At 45.9% G+C, this 20,422-nt stretch overlaps 1 protein-coding gene across 1 annotated transcript; it reads right to left on the bottom strand.

Moving 5' to 3' along the window:
- Window positions 1-3,101: 3,101 nt before the first annotated feature.
- HSPB1 (heat shock protein family B (small) member 1) lies at window positions 3,102-18,993 on the bottom strand. Its single transcript, XM_058164426.1, has 3 exons — window positions 18,561-18,993; window positions 6,368-6,431; window positions 3,102-3,409 (listed from the first exon to the last, which is right to left on the bottom strand). The coding sequence occupies exons 1-3, from the start codon at window positions 18,937-18,939 to the stop codon at window positions 3,220-3,222; spliced, it is 633 nt and encodes a 210-aa protein (XP_058020409.1). The 5' UTR covers window positions 18,940-18,993; the 3' UTR covers window positions 3,102-3,219.
- Between the last annotated feature and the right edge of the window lie 1,429 nt (window positions 18,994-20,422).

Genomic DNA, 20,422 nt, shown 5'->3' on the forward strand with positions numbered 1-20,422 from the left:
CGAACCCCCAAAATGCAATGCAAGCGTCCCCGTGCATATGCCCTGCCCCCCTGCATGCGCCCCATCCCCTCGCGCCCTGTTTTTGCTTCTAGGTCGGTGCGGGAGGCTTTCCAGGCCCAAAATGGGATGTGGGGGGGTTTCACACGGTGCCCCCATGCCACATTTTGGGCCTGGAAAGCCTCTTGCACCAACCTGCACCCCCCATGCATGTGCCCTGCAGCAGAGATCTGAAGATCAGCTGGCCGGAGGAAAGTGCGCAAGCATGTGTGGTGAAGCTGGGCTGGGGCGACAGCTGGCGTGCCCATAGAGGGGGCTCTACGTGCCACCTATGGCACATGTGCCATAGGTTCGCCATCACAGGTATAGGGTTTCCTGCCTAAGCAGGAGGTTGGACTAGAAGACCTTCAAGATCCCTTCCTACTCTGCTATTCTAAGATTCTCAGATGACAAAGGGCCTGAAAAGGCCAATAAACCCCTTTCTGGATCCCATCTGCTGCTCTTCACTTTTATTTTCCTCTAAGGTAACGGATGATAAAGCCCAAAAGATTGAATATCCTGGAAGCTACCCTTGGAGGGTATACAAAGGAAGGGAAGCATACAGGTAGACCTTGACTTACAGTCGTTTGTTTAGTGACGTTACAATGGTTCTGAAAAAAGTGACTTATGACAGTTCTTCACATTTACGAGTGTTGCAGTACAGGTAGTCCTCGATTTACAATAGTTCATTTAGTGACCCTTCAAAGTTACAACCGCACTGGAAAATGTGACTTATGACTGTTTTTCACACGACCGCTGCAGTATCCCCGTGGTCACATGATCAAAATTCAGATGCTTGGCAAGTAAGGCATGTTTATGACGATTGCAGTGTCCCAGGATCAGCTTTTGTGATCTGACAAGCAAAATCAATGGGGAATCCAGATTCACTTAACAACCATGCTACTAACTTAACAAATGCAATGATTCACTTAACAACTCTGGCAAGAAAAGTCATAAAACAGGGCAAAATCATTTCACAAATGTTGATCTCCATTGTGGTTATAACTCGAGGGCTACCTGTATCTCCATGCTGACTCATAGTTATGATGGTAGTGGTGGTCCCGTATCCGATGATCACCTTTTGCGATCTTCTGACAAGCAAAGTTCAATGGGGAAGTCAGATTCACTTATCGATTGTATTACTGTCTTTACAACTGCAGTGATTCGCTTAAGAACTGTGGCAAGAAAGGTTGTAAAATGGGACAAAGCTCACTTAACAACTGTCTCACTTAGGAAGAGAAATGTTGGCCTTAATTGTGGTCGTATATTGAGAATACCTATAACTAAAAGAGGTATAATCATAATAGATTTTAAAACTGTCACACTCATGGGCGAAAGGTAGGATGAAGGTATTGTCATGGGCACATACTTGTGCTTGTCCTATAGTGAGGTGCAAGTAAAGGAAAAAAAGATAACATTTTCCATCCTCTTAACTGGGGAAGACCAGAGCAGAGAGAAGAAGACAAATGAAGAGGGAGTCCTTGGCTTGCTAATTCAACTCCTAATGACCCTAGTAGGCAATAGGATAAAATGGTCAGAAGAGTTGATGTTTTCTGGAGCTGTATTGCTGATGTTGAGTCATGAAGCCTAGAAATGTTTACACCAATGCTTTTCAGGCTTGGCAACTTTAAGATGTATGGACTTCAATTCCCAGAATTATTAACGGACAAACGCTTCTCATATTTTGCGTTTTACCAGGAGATGTTTTGAACTGTGTTAGGATCTTCTGAACAAAATGCAAATGCAGGGATAATGCCTTTAGGTCTAATTGAGGAGTGGTATCTGCCAGGATCTCGCACATACCCACAACTTGGGGGTTCTCCTGGACTCACGCCTCCGGTTCGATAAGCAGCTGGCAGTTGTGGTTAGGACAACCTTAGCACAGCTTTGTGTTGTGCACTAGTTGTGGCCTTTCCTGGACTAGGATTCCTTACACTCAGTCGTTCAATTGCTAGTCATCTCACAACTGCACTATTGTAATACACTTTACATGGGGCAGGGTAGATACTGTAGTTTTTGGCCCCCCCAAGAATAGCCTCTGTGACACCGCTGTTCCGCGAGCTGCACTGATTACCAGTCTGCTTCAGAGTGCAATTCAAGGTGTAGGTGAAGTCAGTGGTGGGATTCAAATAATTTAATAAACCGGTTCTCTGCCCTAATGACTGGCTGGATGGATGTGGCCATGGTGGGCGTGGCCAGGGGGTGTGACAGGCAGCACGCCTCCTGCACCCCCCTGGGAGCAAAAAACGGGCCATGTGCCACATCCCCACATGCCCCATTTTGGGCCTAGTAGGCCTTCCTGCACTTCCCTGGGAGCCAAAACAGTGCGTGGTGACTTCTGGAAGGGGTGGGGAAGGGCGGAGTCAGCCAGCAATTTAACAACCGGTTTGGTCGAAGTGGTGTGAACCGGTTGAATCCCACCACTGGGTGAAGTCTTTAAAGCTCTTCATGGCATGGGTCCAGGTTACTTGAGGGACCATCTTACCCCACTGGGATTGGCCCGTACCACTTGTGCCAGCAGAGGAGGCATGCTGCGGGTCCCATCAGCCCGAATATTCCGGCTGGCGGGATCTAGGAGGAGGGCTTTCTCAGCTGCTGCTCCTGTCCTTTGGAACATCTTGCCCCCTGACATGAGGTTGGCCCCAACCCACCTATTTTTTCACAAGAGCCCGAAGATGTGGGTGTGCCAGTTGGCTTCGGGCCCCGATGGGGGATCAGCGCAATGGAGGTGGTTGATTCATAACAGATGCCCCTCCCCCCACCCTTCCCATGTGTCTTTGGTTTTAAGATTTGATTTTAACATTTTTATTTTAACTAAGATGTAACTGTAAGCTGCCTAGAATTACCCTATGGTAAAATGAGCGGCAATACATTTTATAAATAAATAAAAATAAATCCTAGGCAGGTTGAGGATTCTTCTAATCTAGCTGGAGATGTTTATGGGAAAAGACTAATCTTGTTAAGGAAGGATGCCCAGCTCCCTCTTCCTCTTTTCTTACATTCTGAAAAGGAAAATAAATGCTGAACTTCCATGAATTTTTTTTTTAAAAAATAGTAGAATCATATAGGGGTTTTAGAGTTTAATTCGGACGCCTGATTACAACGATGCCTTTACAAAATGGAATATATGGGAGATTTTAAATGCCCATTTTCTCTACTAGACTTATGCATCTCAAAAGGTCTTTATTTCTTGGTGGCCTCTTCAGGCTTCTTGGCATCTGATGGGGTAATCTGGGCATGGGCTTCGAAAGTGACTGGGATTGTGATCTCTGCAGACTGAATGGCTGGTTTGGGCAAAGGGGCCTCTACGGTCAGCATGCCATCTGGGGAAAGTGATGATCGGACCACGGATGCATCAATGCCAGGAGGCAACCTGCGAAATGAAGAGCACATCAGAATGGTCTGGGTGGCTTATGAGGTTAATCCAAATGACTTCACAGGGCTGTTTTCTTCCTCTAAATTGGGCATCTATTCAGGGGTGGGCTTCAGATCCTTTAGCAACGGGTTCGCTGCCCTGTTCCTGGGTGGGCATGGCCTAGTCAGTGACCTGCACCACAGCCTGGGGGGGGGTGACCCTCTGGAGGCCCAGAAACAGGCCCTTTTCCAAACTTCTGGAACTTCTGGGAGGTCCGTTTTTTGCCCTTTCCAGGCTCTGGAGGCTTTCCTTGAGCCTCCGGGAGGGTGAAAATAGCTTCCCCCCAGGGTCCGGAGGCCCTCTGAAGGCCAGAAAAACTTTTTCCGGGCTTGCGGAAACTCTGGTAGGCCTGTTTTTTGCCCTCCCAGACCCTCTTTGCGTCCCCTGCACTTACCTGGAATGATGAACGGGCCACGTGGAGAGTCCTGGGAGGGGAGGGGAGGGGTGGGCTTGGCCAGCCAGGGGTGGCATTTGGGGATTCCCTGAACCCTGGCAATCCTTGGCTAGAGGATCACCCGAACCCTGCCGAACCCCCAGGAGCCCACCCCTGCATCTATTACTGAGTGACCCTTTCCCACAATCAGTAGAACCAGTATTGAGAGATACTGGGAAATTATCGTTGGGCAACCTCGGGAGGTCCATTGGTTTCCTATCCCCCTGGTCAATCTTGACTGTAAAAGAATCTCCACATTGCCATTATTTTCAAGAACAGTTTGAAACTGACCTGTAATCATCCTGAAGAGTTCAAGATACCAAAGATTTAGGATTATAAATAATTGCTTCTCTTAAACTACAGGTGGCTCTTGACTTCACGACCGTTCCTTTAGTGACCATTCAAAGTCACAAGGGGCACTGACAAAAGTGATTTATGCCTGATCCTCATGCTTGGCAAAATTTGTGATTGCAATTTGTGACTTTCCCAGCAAAGCTTCTAACAGGCAAACCTGATGTGGAGAAGCTGAATTCGCTTAACAAATGCATGATTCACTTAACAACTGCCTTGCTTAGCAACAGAAATTTTGGTCCCAACTGTGGCCAAAGATGAGGATTTACTTGCATTGCAGATTATGTAGCAGCAAAAATCCCTTCATCCTCACTCCTCATGTAAGTAAGGGAAGTAAAAGGAAGACGTCTTCTCTTAAATTGAACAGGAAAATATAAAGAACCGACATGCTCTGGTTTTCGTTGATTAAACAAGGTCACCTATTGGAACCCTAGAAGTGCCTCTTCTCTCTAGGGGTGTCTGTCTTCTGGAATTTGGTTCCCCCTGCGATTTGGATGGCCTCTATTCTGCTGCTGTTGTTTTTTAGAAGAGCTGTGAAGAAGCAGGCCTTTGGCAAAGGAGAGCGAGACCCCTCGATTCATTGCACTTGCCATATAGTTCGAATCTCACCAGGCTCAAGGCTGACTCATTTTTCCGAGGTGGGTAAAATGAGGACCCAGAATGTTGGGGGCAATAGGCTTTAAACTCTGTAAACCACTTGGAGAGGGCTGTAAAAAACACTGTGAAGCGGTATATAAGTCTAAGTGCTATTGCTACTTTACCTTTTTATCTTGTATCAACTTTCTTGTAAGTTTTTGTTTGATTGTTGTTTCACTACTTCTTACCTCTTTCTAGTTTTGCATAGGTTTTGACCAGTGGTGAAATGTCAAATTTATTACCACCAGTTCTGTGGGCGTGGCTTGGTGGCGGTGGTAATGTGACTAGGTGGGCGTGGCCAACTCTTTTTTTTTTACTTTTAAAAGCATTTTTTCTACAACCTCTTCAGCCAAAGAGGTTGTATAAAAATGCTTTTAAAAAGCTCTGATGATCCCATCTGAGTTGCCTGATCGTCAGAGGCTTTTGTTTTTTTTAAAACCATTTTTTTCACCTTTAAAAGAAAAAAAAAAGCCTCTGACGATCAGGCAACTCAGCTGGGATCGTCAAAGCCTTTTAAAAGCATTTTTTCTATTTTTTCATACGTGGTTGATGTATTAAGTAAGCACAGTTCACTCTGCTATAGAAATACAAGGAGCAAAAGAAGGTTCAGAAAGGGATATGCAAAATGTTTAACAGCCATTATCTCACCGAGAGGAAGGAAATCAAGGTTGAAGGCTTGTTTGTGTGCACAGCTGGGGAAGTCTTTTTCAAAGACCCAGGAGACGGTATAAAACAGGGGTATCGAACCTTGCCAACTTTAAGACTTGTGGAATTCTGGGAGTTGAAGTTCACAGGTCTAAAAAGTTGCCAAGGTTGGACACCTCTGGTAGAAAAGCCATCTCTCCACACACAGATATCTTCCAATTCAAACTGCAAGCAGATATTTACCCTGTTTCCCCAAAAATAAGACATACCCTGATAATAAGCCCAATCAGACTTTTGAGCGTATGCGTTAAAATAAGCCTTCCCCTGAAAATAAGTCCTCCCCGAAAATATTTAAACGCAGAGCTGGAAATCAGGTAAGACTGCAAAAGGAGCCCCATCTTGCTCCATACTCCCCAAAATAATAAGACTTCCCTAAAAGTAAGGCCAAGCGCTTATTTTGGGGTTCAAAAAAATATAAGACAGAGTCTTATTTTCGGTGTTCAACAATAGCAGTTAGCAATAGCATTTAGACATTGTATATACTGCTTCACAGTGCTTTACAGCCCTCTCTAAGCAGTTTACAGAGTCGGCAATGTTGCCCCCAACAATCTGGGTCTTCAATTTACCAACCTTGGAAGGATGGAAGGCTGAGTTAACCTTGAGCTGGTCAGGATCGAACACCTAGCTGTGGGCAGAGTTTGCCTGCAATATGATATTCTAACCACAGTCTCACCATGGCTCCCGTATTCTCTGTATTCAGAGAATATAATGGAGAGGCAGGCATGTGTTTGCTCTTGCTGCCAACTTTCTCACATACAGGGGTCATTTGGGGAGTCATAACATCTACTTACGTGTATTTTCTTGTGAAACATCTGGAAATGTATCCATGCTCATCTTGTCTTTCTTCATGTTTGCCTGGAAAAGAAAATACCTCTGTGACAGATCCATCAATGCTTTCCTATTTAAAAAATGAATATTTTCATCCATTTTAGACTACAAAGACTGTTCTACATAGAGCATGAAGACAATTCTGAAAAAGGCTTGAAAGACCAACTTCCCAAGTGGCCAGTCACTCCCAGATGCTTCAAGGACATCCCTCCAAGTAGCTATTGGAGGCAGTGGTGGGTTTCAAATTTTTTACTATCGATTCTGTGGGTGTGGCTTGGTAGGCGTGGCGTGGCTTGGTGGGCATGGCAGGGAAAGGATACTATAAATCTCCATTCCCACCCCACTCCAAGGGAAGATTACTGCAAAATCCACATTTCCTTCTGATCAGCTGGGAATTGGGAGGGCGGGGCCAGTCAGAATTTTTACTACCAGTTTTCCAAACTACTCAAAATCTCCACTACAAGTTCTCCAGAACTGATCAGAACCTGCTGAAACCCACCTCTGATTGGAGGTAGAAACCTTCTCCTTCTGAGGTTTTTCCCAATAAAAAATAGTTTGGTTTTATATAGCCATCCTTCAGAAGAGTACAATAGGACCAATTAAGCAATATTGTTCCTTAATACAGGTGTGGTAATTTTGTGTGTTAGGTAAGTCTCCCGCATTTTTTTTTTTAAAAGGTTAAAATAAATGGAAATTTAAATGCACAAATGAATTTTTGGAAGAGTATAAGCCGAAGGTTCCTTGCTGAATTTGGACAGAATTCTTTGGGGTGGGGGTGTCAGAAGCTGTAGACACAGTACAGGTAATCTTCAACTAACAACCACAAGTGGGGCCAGAATTTCCATTGCTAAACAAGACGGTTTTTAAGGGAGACACGCCCAATTTTACAATCTTTTTGCCACTTTTTTTAAAGCAAATTCACTGTGGTCATTAAGTGAATCATAGGGTCATTAAGCAAATCTAGATTTTTCTGTACACCTTACTTGTCAGAAATTAGCTAGGAAGTTACAAATGGTGAACCACAAGTTGGACATGCAACCATCATAAGTGCATGCCAAGCACCTAAATTTTGATCACCTGACCAAAGAGATGTTGCAACAGACGTAAGTATGAAAACCTGTTGTAAGTCAATTTTTCAGTGGCATTGTAATTTTGAATGATTGCTAAACAGATTATTGTAAGTTGAGGACTACCTATACATTCATTTTGTCATCGAAGAATCAGTCAAAGTCCTGCTGATTGAATTGTTATTTTCCCCCCTCTCTTTTTCCATGAATGGTGCTGAATCATCAACAGAAGCTTTATCTACAAACCATAATAGGCTTGTTTTAAGGCCCCAAAGTAGTTTGGAAGGTTCTTTTTACATCACTTGGCTACTCTTGCTACTATACCTCAAAAAGGACAAGCATACAGTTCTCTTGCAACAGATGAAGTACTTTGTCATGTTCTACTTCTGAGATATTTTTCAGCTTCGAAGTATAGCATCTGGATTACTGGGAGGTCTCCCATCCTATCACCAAACAGGTCTATCCTATCAAGATCAGTGAAAGACAGTGACGTGTTGCCCCTTATTCATATAATTCATATAAGAGAGGAAGGGTTGAGGTGGGTCGTGGGGGAGACCCATTACAGGGGCCAGACCCTGCAAGGGCTTGCGAGTTACAGGTAGGTTCGGAGGTAACACTGGGGGAGGAGGCTGGTACCCAAGGCCATGAGGGTTATTCAATCGGCACGGTTAGTGGGAGGGGCAGATATGGCGGAAGCGGGAGTCTGTATCTTGTTAGGGGAGTGCGCCCTCGCTGTTTACAAGCAATTGCGCACTCCAGACCCTCTGTCTTCTCCTGTTCCCTGGGTGGCTGGAATCCTCGGGGCCTTGACCTTCGGCTGATGTTGTGCAATGCCAGGTCCGTGATCAATAAAACCCCCCTCATTTCAGATCTTATTCAAGAGGGAGGCGCGGACCTGATGGGCGTTACGGAGACCTGGTTGGGCACGGAAGGGGGTGTCCCTCTGGTAGAAATGTGCCCAGCGGGTTTCCGAGCATTCCATCAGCGGAGGGTACAAGGTAGGGGTGGAGGGGTGGCGGTTATTATAAATGAGATTCTAGAGCCGAGGGAGGTCACTGTCCCGCAGATAGCCGGCTGTGAGTCTCTTCTTGTTCGGTGGGGCCAGGGGTTGCAGGTGGGCTTGGTGATCACGTACCTGGCTCCCTGCCACGTGACAGCAGCCCTGCCTGAGCTGCTCGATGTGATTGCCGAGGCAGCGGTTGATTCCCCCAGGCTTATGGTCAAGGGGGATTTCAATTTGCCGTCGGTGGGCGAGACATCGGTGACAGCCCGGGAGTTCATGGCTTCCATGACAGCTTTGGACCTGACCCAGTTAACGAATGGTCCCACTCACATTGGAGGAAACATGCTGGACTTGATTTTTGTCTCGGGACAGTGGCTGAATGATCTGGAATTGGGGGATTTGGTTATTACACCCCTGTCATGGTCAGATCATTCGCTCCTTCGTCTCGACTTTCGAACCGCAAACCCACACCGCAGGGAGACGGAACCAATGCGCTGGTTCCGTCCCAGGCGCCTGATGGACCCGGAGAGGTTCCAGACGGAGCTTGGGCCATTTCCTGAGGATCTGGCTCACGGCTCGACCGAAGAACTTGTCACTGCCTGGGAAACGGCAGCGGCAGGGGCTTTGGATTGTGTCGTGCCTTTGCGGCCTCTAACCTGGCACCGTTCTCGACCAGCTCCTTGGTTCTCTGAGGAGCTGAGAGAGATGAAGCACCGGAAAAGACGCCTAAAGAGCAACAGGAGGATCAGCCATTCCGAATCTGACTGAACACTAGTACGGTCTTATGTTCAGGCCTACTTAGTGGCGATAGGAACGGCAAAGCGGGAATACTTTTCCACCCTTATCACATCGGCAGATAACCACCTTATTTAGGGTGACCCGCTCCCTGCTTTTCCAGGGAGCTCGGGAGGACCCCTTGCAAGGATGTGCTGAGGAGTTTGGAATGTATCTGCACGATAAAATCGTTCAGATCCGGGACAGGCTGGACGCTGATTGGGTGGATTCGGGTGGGACAGCGGAGGCAGCTCTTGAGAATATTATTTTGGGGGAATTTGTTTCTGTCACTCCCGAGGACATGGACAGGATACTGAGGGGTCTGAATGCTACCACATGTTTATTGGACCCAGGAGGTACTGGCCACCCAGGAGGTTATATGAGGCTGGCTTCAGAGAATTGTTAACGCTTCTTTGAAGGAGGGTATCTTCCCCACAGCCTTGAAAGAGGCGGTGGTGAGACCCCTCCTCAAGAAGTCTTCCCTGGATCCAGCTATTTTATCGAATTACTGTCCGGTCTCTAACCTTCGTTTTGTGGCGAAGGTTGTTGAGAGTGTTGTGGCACATCAGCTCCCTTGGTACCTGGATGAAACTGTTTATCTAGACCCGTGCCAGTCCGGCTTCCGGCCTGGGTACAGCACAGAGATGGCTTTGGTCGCATTGGTTGATGATCTCTGGAGGGCCCGGGATAGGGGTTGTTCCTCTATCCTGGTCCTACTTGATCTGTCAGCGGCTTTTGATACCATCGACCATGGTATCTTGCTGCAGCGGTTGGGGAGCCTGGGAGTGGGGGGCACCGTTTTTCGGTGGTTCTCCTCTTATCTCTCTGACCACTTGAAGACAGTGTTGGCGGGGGGGCAGAGATCGACCGCGAGGCACCTCACATGTGGGGTGCCGCAGGGGTCGGTTCTCTCACCCCTCCTGTTCAACATCTATATGAAACCATTGGGGGAGATCATCCGTGGTTTTGGGGTGAGTTGCCAGCTGTACGCTGATGATACTCAACTGTACATTTCCACCCCGGATCACCCCAACGAAGCCGTCGATGTGATGTCCCGGTGCCTTGAAGCCGTTCGGGTCTGGATGGGGACGAACAGACTTCGACTCAACCCATCCAAGACGGAGTGGCTGTGGATATTGTGCGTCCCGGTACAGTCAGCTAGTTCCGTCGCTGACTGTGGGGGGCGAGTCACTGGCCCCCAGGGAGTTGGTTCGCAGCTTAGGCGCTCTCCTGGATGCACGGCTGTCGTTGGAAGAACACTTGACGGCCGTTGCCAGGGGAGCTTTTTATCAGGTTCGCCTGATCCGCCAACTGCGTCCCTTCTGGACCGGGATTCGTTATGCACGGTCACTCATGCCCTCGTTACCTCCTGCCTGGATTACTGCAATGCTCTCTACATGGGGCTCCCCTTGAAGAGCACCGGGAGACTTCAACTGGTACAGAATGCGGCTGCGCGGGGGATAGAGGGAGCGTCTCGGAGCTTCCATATAACACCCCTCCTACACAAGCTGCACTGGTTGCCAGTGGTCTTCCGCGTGCAATTCAAGGTGTTGGTGATCACCTTTAAAGCGCTCCATGGCATAGGACCAGGTTACTTACGGGACTGCTTACGGCCGCCAATAGCCTCCCATCGACCTGTGCGCTCCCACAGGGAGGGTCTCCTTGGGGTGCCGTCAGCTAAACAATGTCGGCTGGCGGCCCCCAGGGGAAGAGCCTTCTCTGTTGGGGCACCTACCCTATGGAACGAACTGCCTCCGGGGCTACGCCTTCTTCCTGACCTCTGGGCCTTTAAGCGCGAGCTCAAGACTTTTTTGTTTCAACAAGCAGGGTTGGCCTAAGAGTAATTTTTAATTGAGTGGTTTTATTTCTTGTTATTTTAATATTTGGCCTTATGGTTTCAGATTTTTAAATTGCAAATATTGTGTTTTAATTTTTGTATATGTCTTTTTAACTTGGTTGTAAACCGCCCTGAGTCTTCGGAGAAGGGCGGTATAGAAAAGTAAATAATAAATAAATAAATAAATAAATATGAGAATTGATATATTAAGTCTTAAAAACAAAACAAAAAAAAATGTTTGAAGTAACTCTAATGCAAGAATAACTAACTGTAATTAACACAGAGGATGATTGGTTGGACAGAGATGTCAACTGGAGGTAGAATTTAAAAAAATCAAGGTAGCAGTCATGATCCCATGATCAAAGCCTGACATGTATTACGTCTGATGGAGTTTTAAAAAGGGGCAGGGCCAGTGGTGAAATTTGAACTGGTTTACTACTGGTTCACTGGCTGCGCATGCGTTCTGTGCGTGCACATGCACAGTGCGCATCACGCCCCAAATGTGAGGTGCGCATGCGTGCACAGTACACGCCAAAAGGAGACATGGGGTAAGTAGAACAGTGCACGGGAGGGAGGGGGATGATAAGCTGTGGTGCGCAATCTTTTTTTTTTTACTTTTAAAGCATTTTTTACAACCTATTCGGCTGAAGAGGTTGTAAAAAATGCTTTTAAAAGTAAAAAAAAAAGACTCTGACAATCGTGCAGCTCAACTGTGATCGTCAGAGCCTCTTTTTTTACCTTTTAAAAGCATTTTTTAAAAGAACCGGCAAGCGGGCAACCAAGCGATTGGGTGGGTATGGGCAGGGGAAGAGGGGCAGGGATTTTTGCTACCGGTTCTCCGAACCACCCGCCACCATCGCTGCCAGATTGGCTGATCCAGTTGGAACCGGGAGCATTTCACCCCTGGGCAGGGCTATCATTGCACAACTGTAGCCAACCATTTTGATATTTTGACAACCTCCCCAGATCGAAAATTTAAGATGGCTGTTGTGATCGCATGACTGAAGCCCTGCTCCTTTTGGGCAATGGGCATTGCATCGGTTGCTTCAGTCTCAGGATCATAGACTCTGCCTTGACTTTTTTGACCCCCTCCCCTCCCAAGACGGCCTTGCTTGGTAAGCAGTTATTGTTATAAGCGTCAAAAAAAAAAAATATGTGTCTGTGATACGATTAAGTGAATGCACTGTTTGGCTAACTTGCTGCTGTAATCTTTTGAAGCGCTTTTAGTTGGCGTATTTTAGCAAAAACAAAAAAAAACCCAAAACCCGAGAAATGTATTTTTTGCCTTAGACAGAGTATGATTGAAATGTACACGTTGGGTCCAAGAGACCTATGTTATAGGGAAGTTGGATAATATACTTCAAAAAAGGGTCTATCTGGCACCTAATCAGACTCCTTGACTTTAATTAGGAATGGAATAGTCCAGCTGCGATCCAGCTGGCAAAGGAGACAAGGAAGTGAAGTTTCCTAGCTATGCAGTTTCTTTGTTTGCTTCCGCTGTTCTCACCCACCTTTGTTCTTTTTATCTCCATAGGCAGGAGAGTGGCATTGCACAACTGCTTCTGAAAGAACCACCTCTACAAAAGATCCTGCTATATGAACCAGATTAAGATGCAAAACTATTCTGCCGCAGTAGATCAAACTGAAATCGGAAGTCCCCAGTTTTTAAAACGGGACGAATAGAGTTTAAACTTGGTCCCAGTTTGTTGTTTGTTTTGTTCCCTAGCTTAGTGTGTTGTGTCTACCAAGCTCTTTGGCTGGTTTGTGATTGTATTGTGGAGAGGAAAAAAAAATGAGATAATTCAGTACTAAATTCATAGTGTTGTACAGATCACCATGGAATTTAGCATTAGATAGCCAGCTGGGTAACCTTGGGCCAGTCCTTCATTTTCAGACCTCAAAGAAGAAAACAAGGACAAAGCAGTTCTGAAAAACCCTGCCAAGAAAACTGTGGTTACCTCTAGTCAAGTCTGACTCAAAAACATACAGACACACAAACAAAAACTTTTCAAGGCTCATAGACCTATCTAGAAGCCATTACTCTCATTTAAATGGGTTTGCACTATATCTTGCTCAACTGAAGCGACCTCTGTTCCTGCTTATGCAATTGACAGGCAAATATAAAGTCCCATTTTCCATAATTTCAGCAATGCTGTTATGGTCAGCCCAAGGCTGTAATGCCCACAGAAGTCCCAAACAAGCTCCACACATGTCTTAAAATCAGCAACAATAACAGCAGCAGCAGCTACAATCTGTCCTTTTTCTCTTCTGCTTTTGAGAGGTCTCTTGGAAAAAGTGTCGTGTCCCACTCCTCCGCTGATGGCCGGGTCAGGGAAATCCGAATCAGGCTTGCCTCTGCAGCTCTGCCCAAAGTCCTAGCAAAGTCCTCAGAGCAGGCAGGAGACCAGTAAGTGACTTCAGCAAGATAAGTTCGACTTTTGCCTGACTCAGAGACTGCCAGAAAGCAGATCCTTTATATAGGCCACGGGGTGTGGCTCCATGACTCAGCACTCATTAAGGCCTGCCCCTCCCTTCCTTCTGTTGCCTCCGCCTATCCAGCCTTCTGATGCGAGGGTCACACCAATCAGCAGCTGTTGGGAATAAACCCTCCTCAGGCTCACATGCTGTGGAGGAGGGGGAGGGGTCTAGCTGCTCCGTTTGCCTGGGCATGGAGTCAGGGCTGGGGCCGGGAGATGCTCCTTCTTCTGCAGTTTGTGTGGGCATGGAGCCAGGACTTGGGCCGGGAGGCATACATTCCTCAGTGTTCGGGAGCAGGTAAGAAGGCCCCGGCTGCTCTGAGGGCGGGCAAGACACAACAAAAAGTAAACTTTTAGGCAGGGGTGGGATTGAAAATTTTTTAGCAACTGCCCGGTTGCTGGGTGGGCATGGCCATGGGGGTGTAACCTACTCGGCTTCCTGTACCATAGCAGTGGGATGGGGGCGTTTTTGCCTTCCCTAGGCTCTGGAGGCAAGCTGTGTGATAAAATGGGGCAAATTGACAAATATCTCACTTAGCAAAATAAATTGCTGGGCTCTATCGTGATCGTAAATTGAGGACTACCTGTGCTTCGCTTCTCTGACACTGAACTCTCAATTCTTCATTGCTACCAAGTTTCCAACAAGGAAACCCCTTATTTGCTTTGATTAGGATAATCTGGGAGCTACAAATAAGGGGGTTTAAAAAAAGAGAGAAAAGACCCATGACAGTATCAAAGGAGCTTGTGTAGGAAGTGGGTGTGAACGTACGTGTGCAAACATCTCCGAGAAAGCAAAAGAGAAGCATGGGGATTAGTGAGAAGAGAACAGTCCCTAAAAGGAAAGGAGGAACATTGGTAGATTGAACTACTCAGGAACCCACCAGCAAGAACAGGAAGAGCCAGATGCAAGGAAATCAGCCAAGCGCAGAAGTGGTATTCAGCCGGTTTGGGAGAACCGGTATTGGCGATTGTGGGTGGGGTGAGCCCGCCCCGCCCACCATCCCTGGTGTAATGCCATCCTATTTAGCCACGTTTTTGAGGCCGGGTGCATGCAGGGAAACCATGTGCACACGGGGTGAACCGGTGGTAAGAATATGTGAAACCCACCGCTGCCCAGCAGGTGTTCTAGTGGCCATAGTCCACAGCCTGGACTGATTGCCAATCCCTTGCAGTCTGAACTGGAATAACAGAATAACAGAGTTGGAAGGGACCTTGGCGGTCTTCTAGCCCAACCCCTTGCACAATCAGCAGACCCAGGGGTGAAATGCTCCTGGATCGGATAGGATTGCGCGATCCAGTAGCGATCATAGCCGGTAGTTCGGCAATCCGATAGCGATGGTGGAGCAAAGCTCCACCCACCCGCCCGGTTGTCGTTACTTCCTGCTTTTAAAAGGTTAAAAAAAAAGGCTCTGACGATCGCGCGCCACAGCTGTGATCGTCAGCACATTTTTTTTACCTTTTAAAAGCATTTTTTTTACAACCTATTGCCCAAAGAGGTTGTAAAAAAATGCTTTTAAAAGGTAAAAAAAGGCTCCAAGGATCGAGCTGTGGCACGCAATCGTCAGATTTTTTTTATGGGGGTTGGGGAGTCCGTTTTTGCTCCCAGCTAGGCAAAAAAACGGGGGTGGGGGTGGGGGGTGGACGGTTCGTTTTTGAGAGAGAGAGAGAAAGAAAGGAGGGAAGGAGGCAGGGAGGCAGGGAAGGAAGAAAGGAAGGAGTATAAACCTGGCACTAGATGCAGCTTCAGAGGATAATCCAGGGCTGGAAAAAACCTGGAGGTCATCTAGTCCAACCCTGCTCCAGCAGGACATTGTTAGTGAGTTTCTGTCTTTTGATCCCCCAATCACATGGCCACGCCCACCCAGTCACATGGCCACGCCCACCAAGCCACACCCACAGAACCGGCAGCAAAAAAATTTAGATTTCACCCTTGAGCAGACCCTCTATCATTCCGGACAAGTGGCTGCCCAGTCTCTTCTTAAAAGCCTCCCGTGATGGAGCAGCCACAACTTCTGAAGCCAAGCTGTTCCACCAGGTTATTGTTCTCGCTGATAGGAAATTTCTCCTTAGTTCCTGGTTGGTTCTCTCCTTGTTTAGTTTCCATCCATTGTTCTGCCTTCAGGTGCCTTGGAAAACAGGTGGCAGCCCCTCAGATATTGGAATACGGCTATCATGCACCCCCTAGTCACCCCTAGTTCTGGAATGGCTGAAGGTGGCTGAAGAAACAGTCTGAAGCAACCGGGGAGAGAAGCAGCAGCTTAGGCTGCAGCATGGAATCACCCTTACAAGTAGTCCTCCACTTACGGCATTCATTTAGCAACTATTCAAAGTTACGACGGCACTGGAAAAAAAGTGAATTATGACCAATCCTCACACTTATGACAGATGTGGCGATCCGGCTGCGTGGATCAAAAGGCTCGGCTTGCCCTTATACAACAGTTGCAACGTCCTGTAGTGGCGTGATCATCCTTTACAATCTTCCCAGCCAGCTTCTGTCAAGCCAAAGTAAGCGGGGAAGCTGGCAGGGAAGGTTGAAAATTGCAGTCACATGATGTCTCACTTAATGACTGCAGCCCCCAAAAAGTCATAAAAATCGGGTTATGGTAACGTGATGCCTCCCTCGTGTTTTTGATAAAACAATAAATTAAAATTAACGTGCCACTTTTTCTATAGGGCAAGAACCTCCTGGAGTCAAAGAATCGAGTGTCTTCATTACGTCCTGTTAAAAGCATGCTGAGTACTCAAAGAGCCTTCTGTATAAGCCAGTAATAAGCCTCTTGTGACCAGTGTAGTAAGAGCTGTTATGATGCGGCTTTCTACGAAAAAGGGCTTAGACCCATCCTCAAAAAGACTCACTGATTGATTGGTTACTTATGGCTCATTTTTTCCCCACTTGAAATGCATTGTTTGAATACACGTAAAATTGGAAGTGTCTTGGCGACGTTTCGACGAAGTCTCATTCGTCATCTTCAGGCTAGGTGTTTCTAGAAGCACGAAGCTGTAAACACCTAGCCTGAAGATGACGAATGAAACTGTCGAACATCAAGACACTCAATTACGATGAACTCGAATAACCAAAGACCTACATACAAACATCTGCAAAAACCTCAGAATATATATATATATATATATATATATATATGTTTTCTGAGGTTTTCACGGGTGTTTGTATATAGGTCTTTGGTTGTTCGGGTTTTCTCCCGTGTAAAGTTGGAAGTGTCTTGGCGACATTTCGACGAAGTCTCATTCGTCATCTTCAGGCTTCAGCTTCGTGCTTCTGGGAGCAATATTATAAATGTATATATATCATACATTTTAGTGTCTGTATTATTTAAAAGAATAAGAAATCCAATTTCTACAGGATGGGTCGATACGAAGCCCTCCAATAAAGTTTATAAAGAAAAGAAAAGAAAAAAGCGAAGAAGAAGCGAAAACTGTAAAAAGGATCGGATTAAAGAAGTAAACAGGGGAAAGGAGTAACGCCTGCGTGGTACGAGGCAGCTGTGTTCCTTCAGAATTCTTTCAGTATAAATTCAGTAAGTAAAATAAGTAAAAAAGAAATAAACATATTGTTTTTAATCATTTAATCCATTCATTTTAAAATATTTCTCCTTTGGTAGTGTGGCTATTAAAATCTCAATTAAAAACACTGATACATAAATGGAGCAACAGAATGTCAATGCCTGGAATGCACTACCTGACTCTGTGGTTTCATCCCCAAACCCGCAAAATTTTAACCTTAGACTGTCTACTGTTGATCTCACCCTATTCCTAAGAGGTCTGTAAGGGGCGTGCATAAGAGCGCCAGCGTGCCTACCGTCCCTTTCCTAATGTTTCCTCTACTTGTATCTATTTTATGTATTCAGTTCATGGTTATACTTATATAAAGGACGTTCTTGACAAATAAATAAATAAATAAATAAATATAAAGGGGAATATTTGTAGCTCAGGATTGACATGAGGGTTCCTCAGTGCTCTCTGAACTTGGTTGTTTTCTTGCCGACGTTTCATTAGCACTGATGATGTTACCTAGTTTGGGTAATGAAACATCCGCAAGAAAACAACCAAGTTCAGAAAGCACCGAGGACCCCTCATGTCAATCCTGAGCTACAAATATTCTCCTTTATATATTGGTGTTTATAATTGAAATTTTAATAACCACACTACCAAAGGAGAAATATTTTTAAAGGAATGGATTAAGTGCTTAAAGACAGATGATTAATCAGCCCAACGTCTTCTCATAGCTGTCAATCCTACAAACAAGGGGGACCTCTACTACATTGGGAGGCTGTAGATCTCAGCCAACATTTATGAAGGGTTAACCTTTCAGCAGTCCTCCTTATGTACCCCAAAGCATTGCAGCAACCATTAATGACCTTAGAGTTTGGCTCAAAGTCACTGGCCTTTGCTGCGGGAGCGGTTGAAAAACTGATTTGGAAAAGGGAGATGCTTGAAAATAGAACACTGCATCCAGTTTTGGTCACCACACTATAAAAAAGATGTTGAGACTCTAGAAAAAGTGCAGAGAAAAGCAACCAGGATGATTAGGGAACTGGAGACTAAAACATACGAAGAACGGTTGCAAGAACTGGGCATGGCTAGTCTAGTGAAGAGAAGGACCAGGAGAGACCTGATAGCAGTCTTCCAATATTTGAGGCTTCCACAGAGGGGGGGTGGGGTGGTCAAGCTAGTTTCCAAGGCACCTGAGGGCCAGACAAGGAATAATGGATGGAAACTGACCAAGGAGAGATTCAACCTAGAAATAAGGAGGAATTTTTTGATAGTGAGAACAATCAACCAATGAAACAAATGTTTCTTTCAGAAGTTGTGGGAGCTTCATAAGTGGCAGCTTTCAAGAAGAGACTGGACTGCCATCTGTCAGAAATGGTGTAGGGTCTCCTGCTTGGGTGGGGAGTTGGACTAGATGATCTACAAGGTCCCTTCCAACTCTGTTAATCTGTAATCTTAATCTGAGAGACCTCAAAAGAAGCTACTCACCAGTGATTTCTACTATGCCATCCTTTGTCTTCACCATCAACTCTTCCGGTGCAAAGTGGTTGACATCCAGTGCCACTTTCCAGCTCTCTGAAGTCTGCCGGATCTCAGAGACACCACTGCTCAATTGGCGGTTCAAAGCCCGGTTGAAGGCAGGGTTGGGCCCTGGTGAGCTGACGACAGGGCTAGCGGCCACCGGCTCTGGATTTGAGCTGACCAGAGGTCGTACGTAACCTGGCCAGCCAGTGGTCCCTGCAGGCCACTTGTACCAGTCCTCAGGAATCAGTGGCATGCCAAAGGACTGGTCCAAGAGCCTGCTGCCCCTGTACCAGTCCCAGCTGGGGCTGCGTAGAAAAGTGAAGGGCACTAGACGTTCCGACATGTCCTGTTCCAGAGCCGTCCCAAAACTCTCTGCCCAGACCTGGAGTGTGAAGATCTACTCCCTCTAGCTGGCCCTTATCAACACACAGCCTGCTATTTTGGGACAAAGAATCTCAGTTCTCTATTAATGGAAATTACGCTTGGCTGGAGGAAGTTGATGAATATTACACAGGTCTCAATGACATTCCCCCTGTGCATTTGTCATCCTCTGCTTTCTCTGCTGGGGAGGGGGAGCAAGGAGGGAGGGGGGAAGGAGAACAATTCCCGTTGCAGGACTGCAGGGGCCCAAATTCCAATCTTGCCTTTGTGACCTCGGCAGTCTGAAAATAAAGTAAGACTAACTAGAAGAATTTTTGAAGTACAGCAAAAATTACCCCATCTTTCTTGCAACACCAAAACTTTCAGGACAGAATGACATGGTTTGTTTATTTTCACCCAGTCTTTCTTGGCTCCTATTCTCCTTTTTAGTATAGGGTTGTTTTTTTTAAGAACATAAAACAAATTTCTGAGAGACGTGCATGCTAAAATGTGCATAAAACCAATCAAATGAAATGTCTTTTTTTTCAATTTCAGAAACAGAAAATCAGTAGGGATAACATTAGGGAAAGGAAAGGAAAAAGTTCAGTTAAGGAAAGGAGAGGAGAGGGGAGGGGGAAGGAAAGAGAAAGGAAGAGAGAGAGAGAAAGGAAGGAAGGAAGGAAGAGAAAGAAAAAAGAAAGAAAGAAAGAAAGAAAGAAAGAAAGAAAGAAAGAAAGAAAGAAAGAAAGAAAGAAAGAAAGAAAGAAAGAAAGAAAGAAAACCTTTACATTGCAGGCTGGGACAATCACCAGAATATAACTGCTTTACTTTTTGTGACCAAATAGGCTTCCATTTAATACAGAAATCTATAGTGGGAGATCTTTAGTTCCGGGAAAAGTGACACAAGAGGAAAATTTCCCAAATATCCCATTCCCAGCAAGCTAAAAGCAGCAACCTTTGTAACTGTGTTAATAAAGATTCATTTACTAACACATACCCATTAGCTTCTAAATTTTGTCATTGAGTGCTTGGACTTGCCTTTTTCTCTTGTTTTACATCTGATGTTTGTCAGTTAACCTTCTTGCCTTCTAATAAAAGAGGGGTTAAAACGCATCAGTAGCCATTTCCCCATATTACTTAACATTCATTCACTCAAGCCATGCTGGTTCTGTGAATAACCCAGCTAATTTGGGACAGCATTCAATTCTCAGTTATTAACTACTAGTTGATGGTCAGTGGTCCTCATGAATTATGACCTGGCTGAACACATTTTGGCACCTGGATTAGAACAGTCTGAATGTCACCCTCTTTTGATCTAATTAAGATTTGGGACATAATCCAGCAATCTCTTCAACAAACATCAAGGAAATGAATGGGAATCAGGGCCAGCCCTAACATTTGGCTGAAAAGAGCAGCCTACACTGGGCCAGAAGGCCTTATCATTATGTGACATGAAAGAGCAGCAT

Source organism: Ahaetulla prasina, chromosome 1 (assembly GCF_028640845.1).
Source record: "Ahaetulla prasina isolate Xishuangbanna chromosome 1, ASM2864084v1, whole genome shotgun sequence".
NCBI classification, from domain to species: domain Eukaryota; kingdom Metazoa; phylum Chordata; class Lepidosauria; order Squamata; family Colubridae; genus Ahaetulla; species Ahaetulla prasina.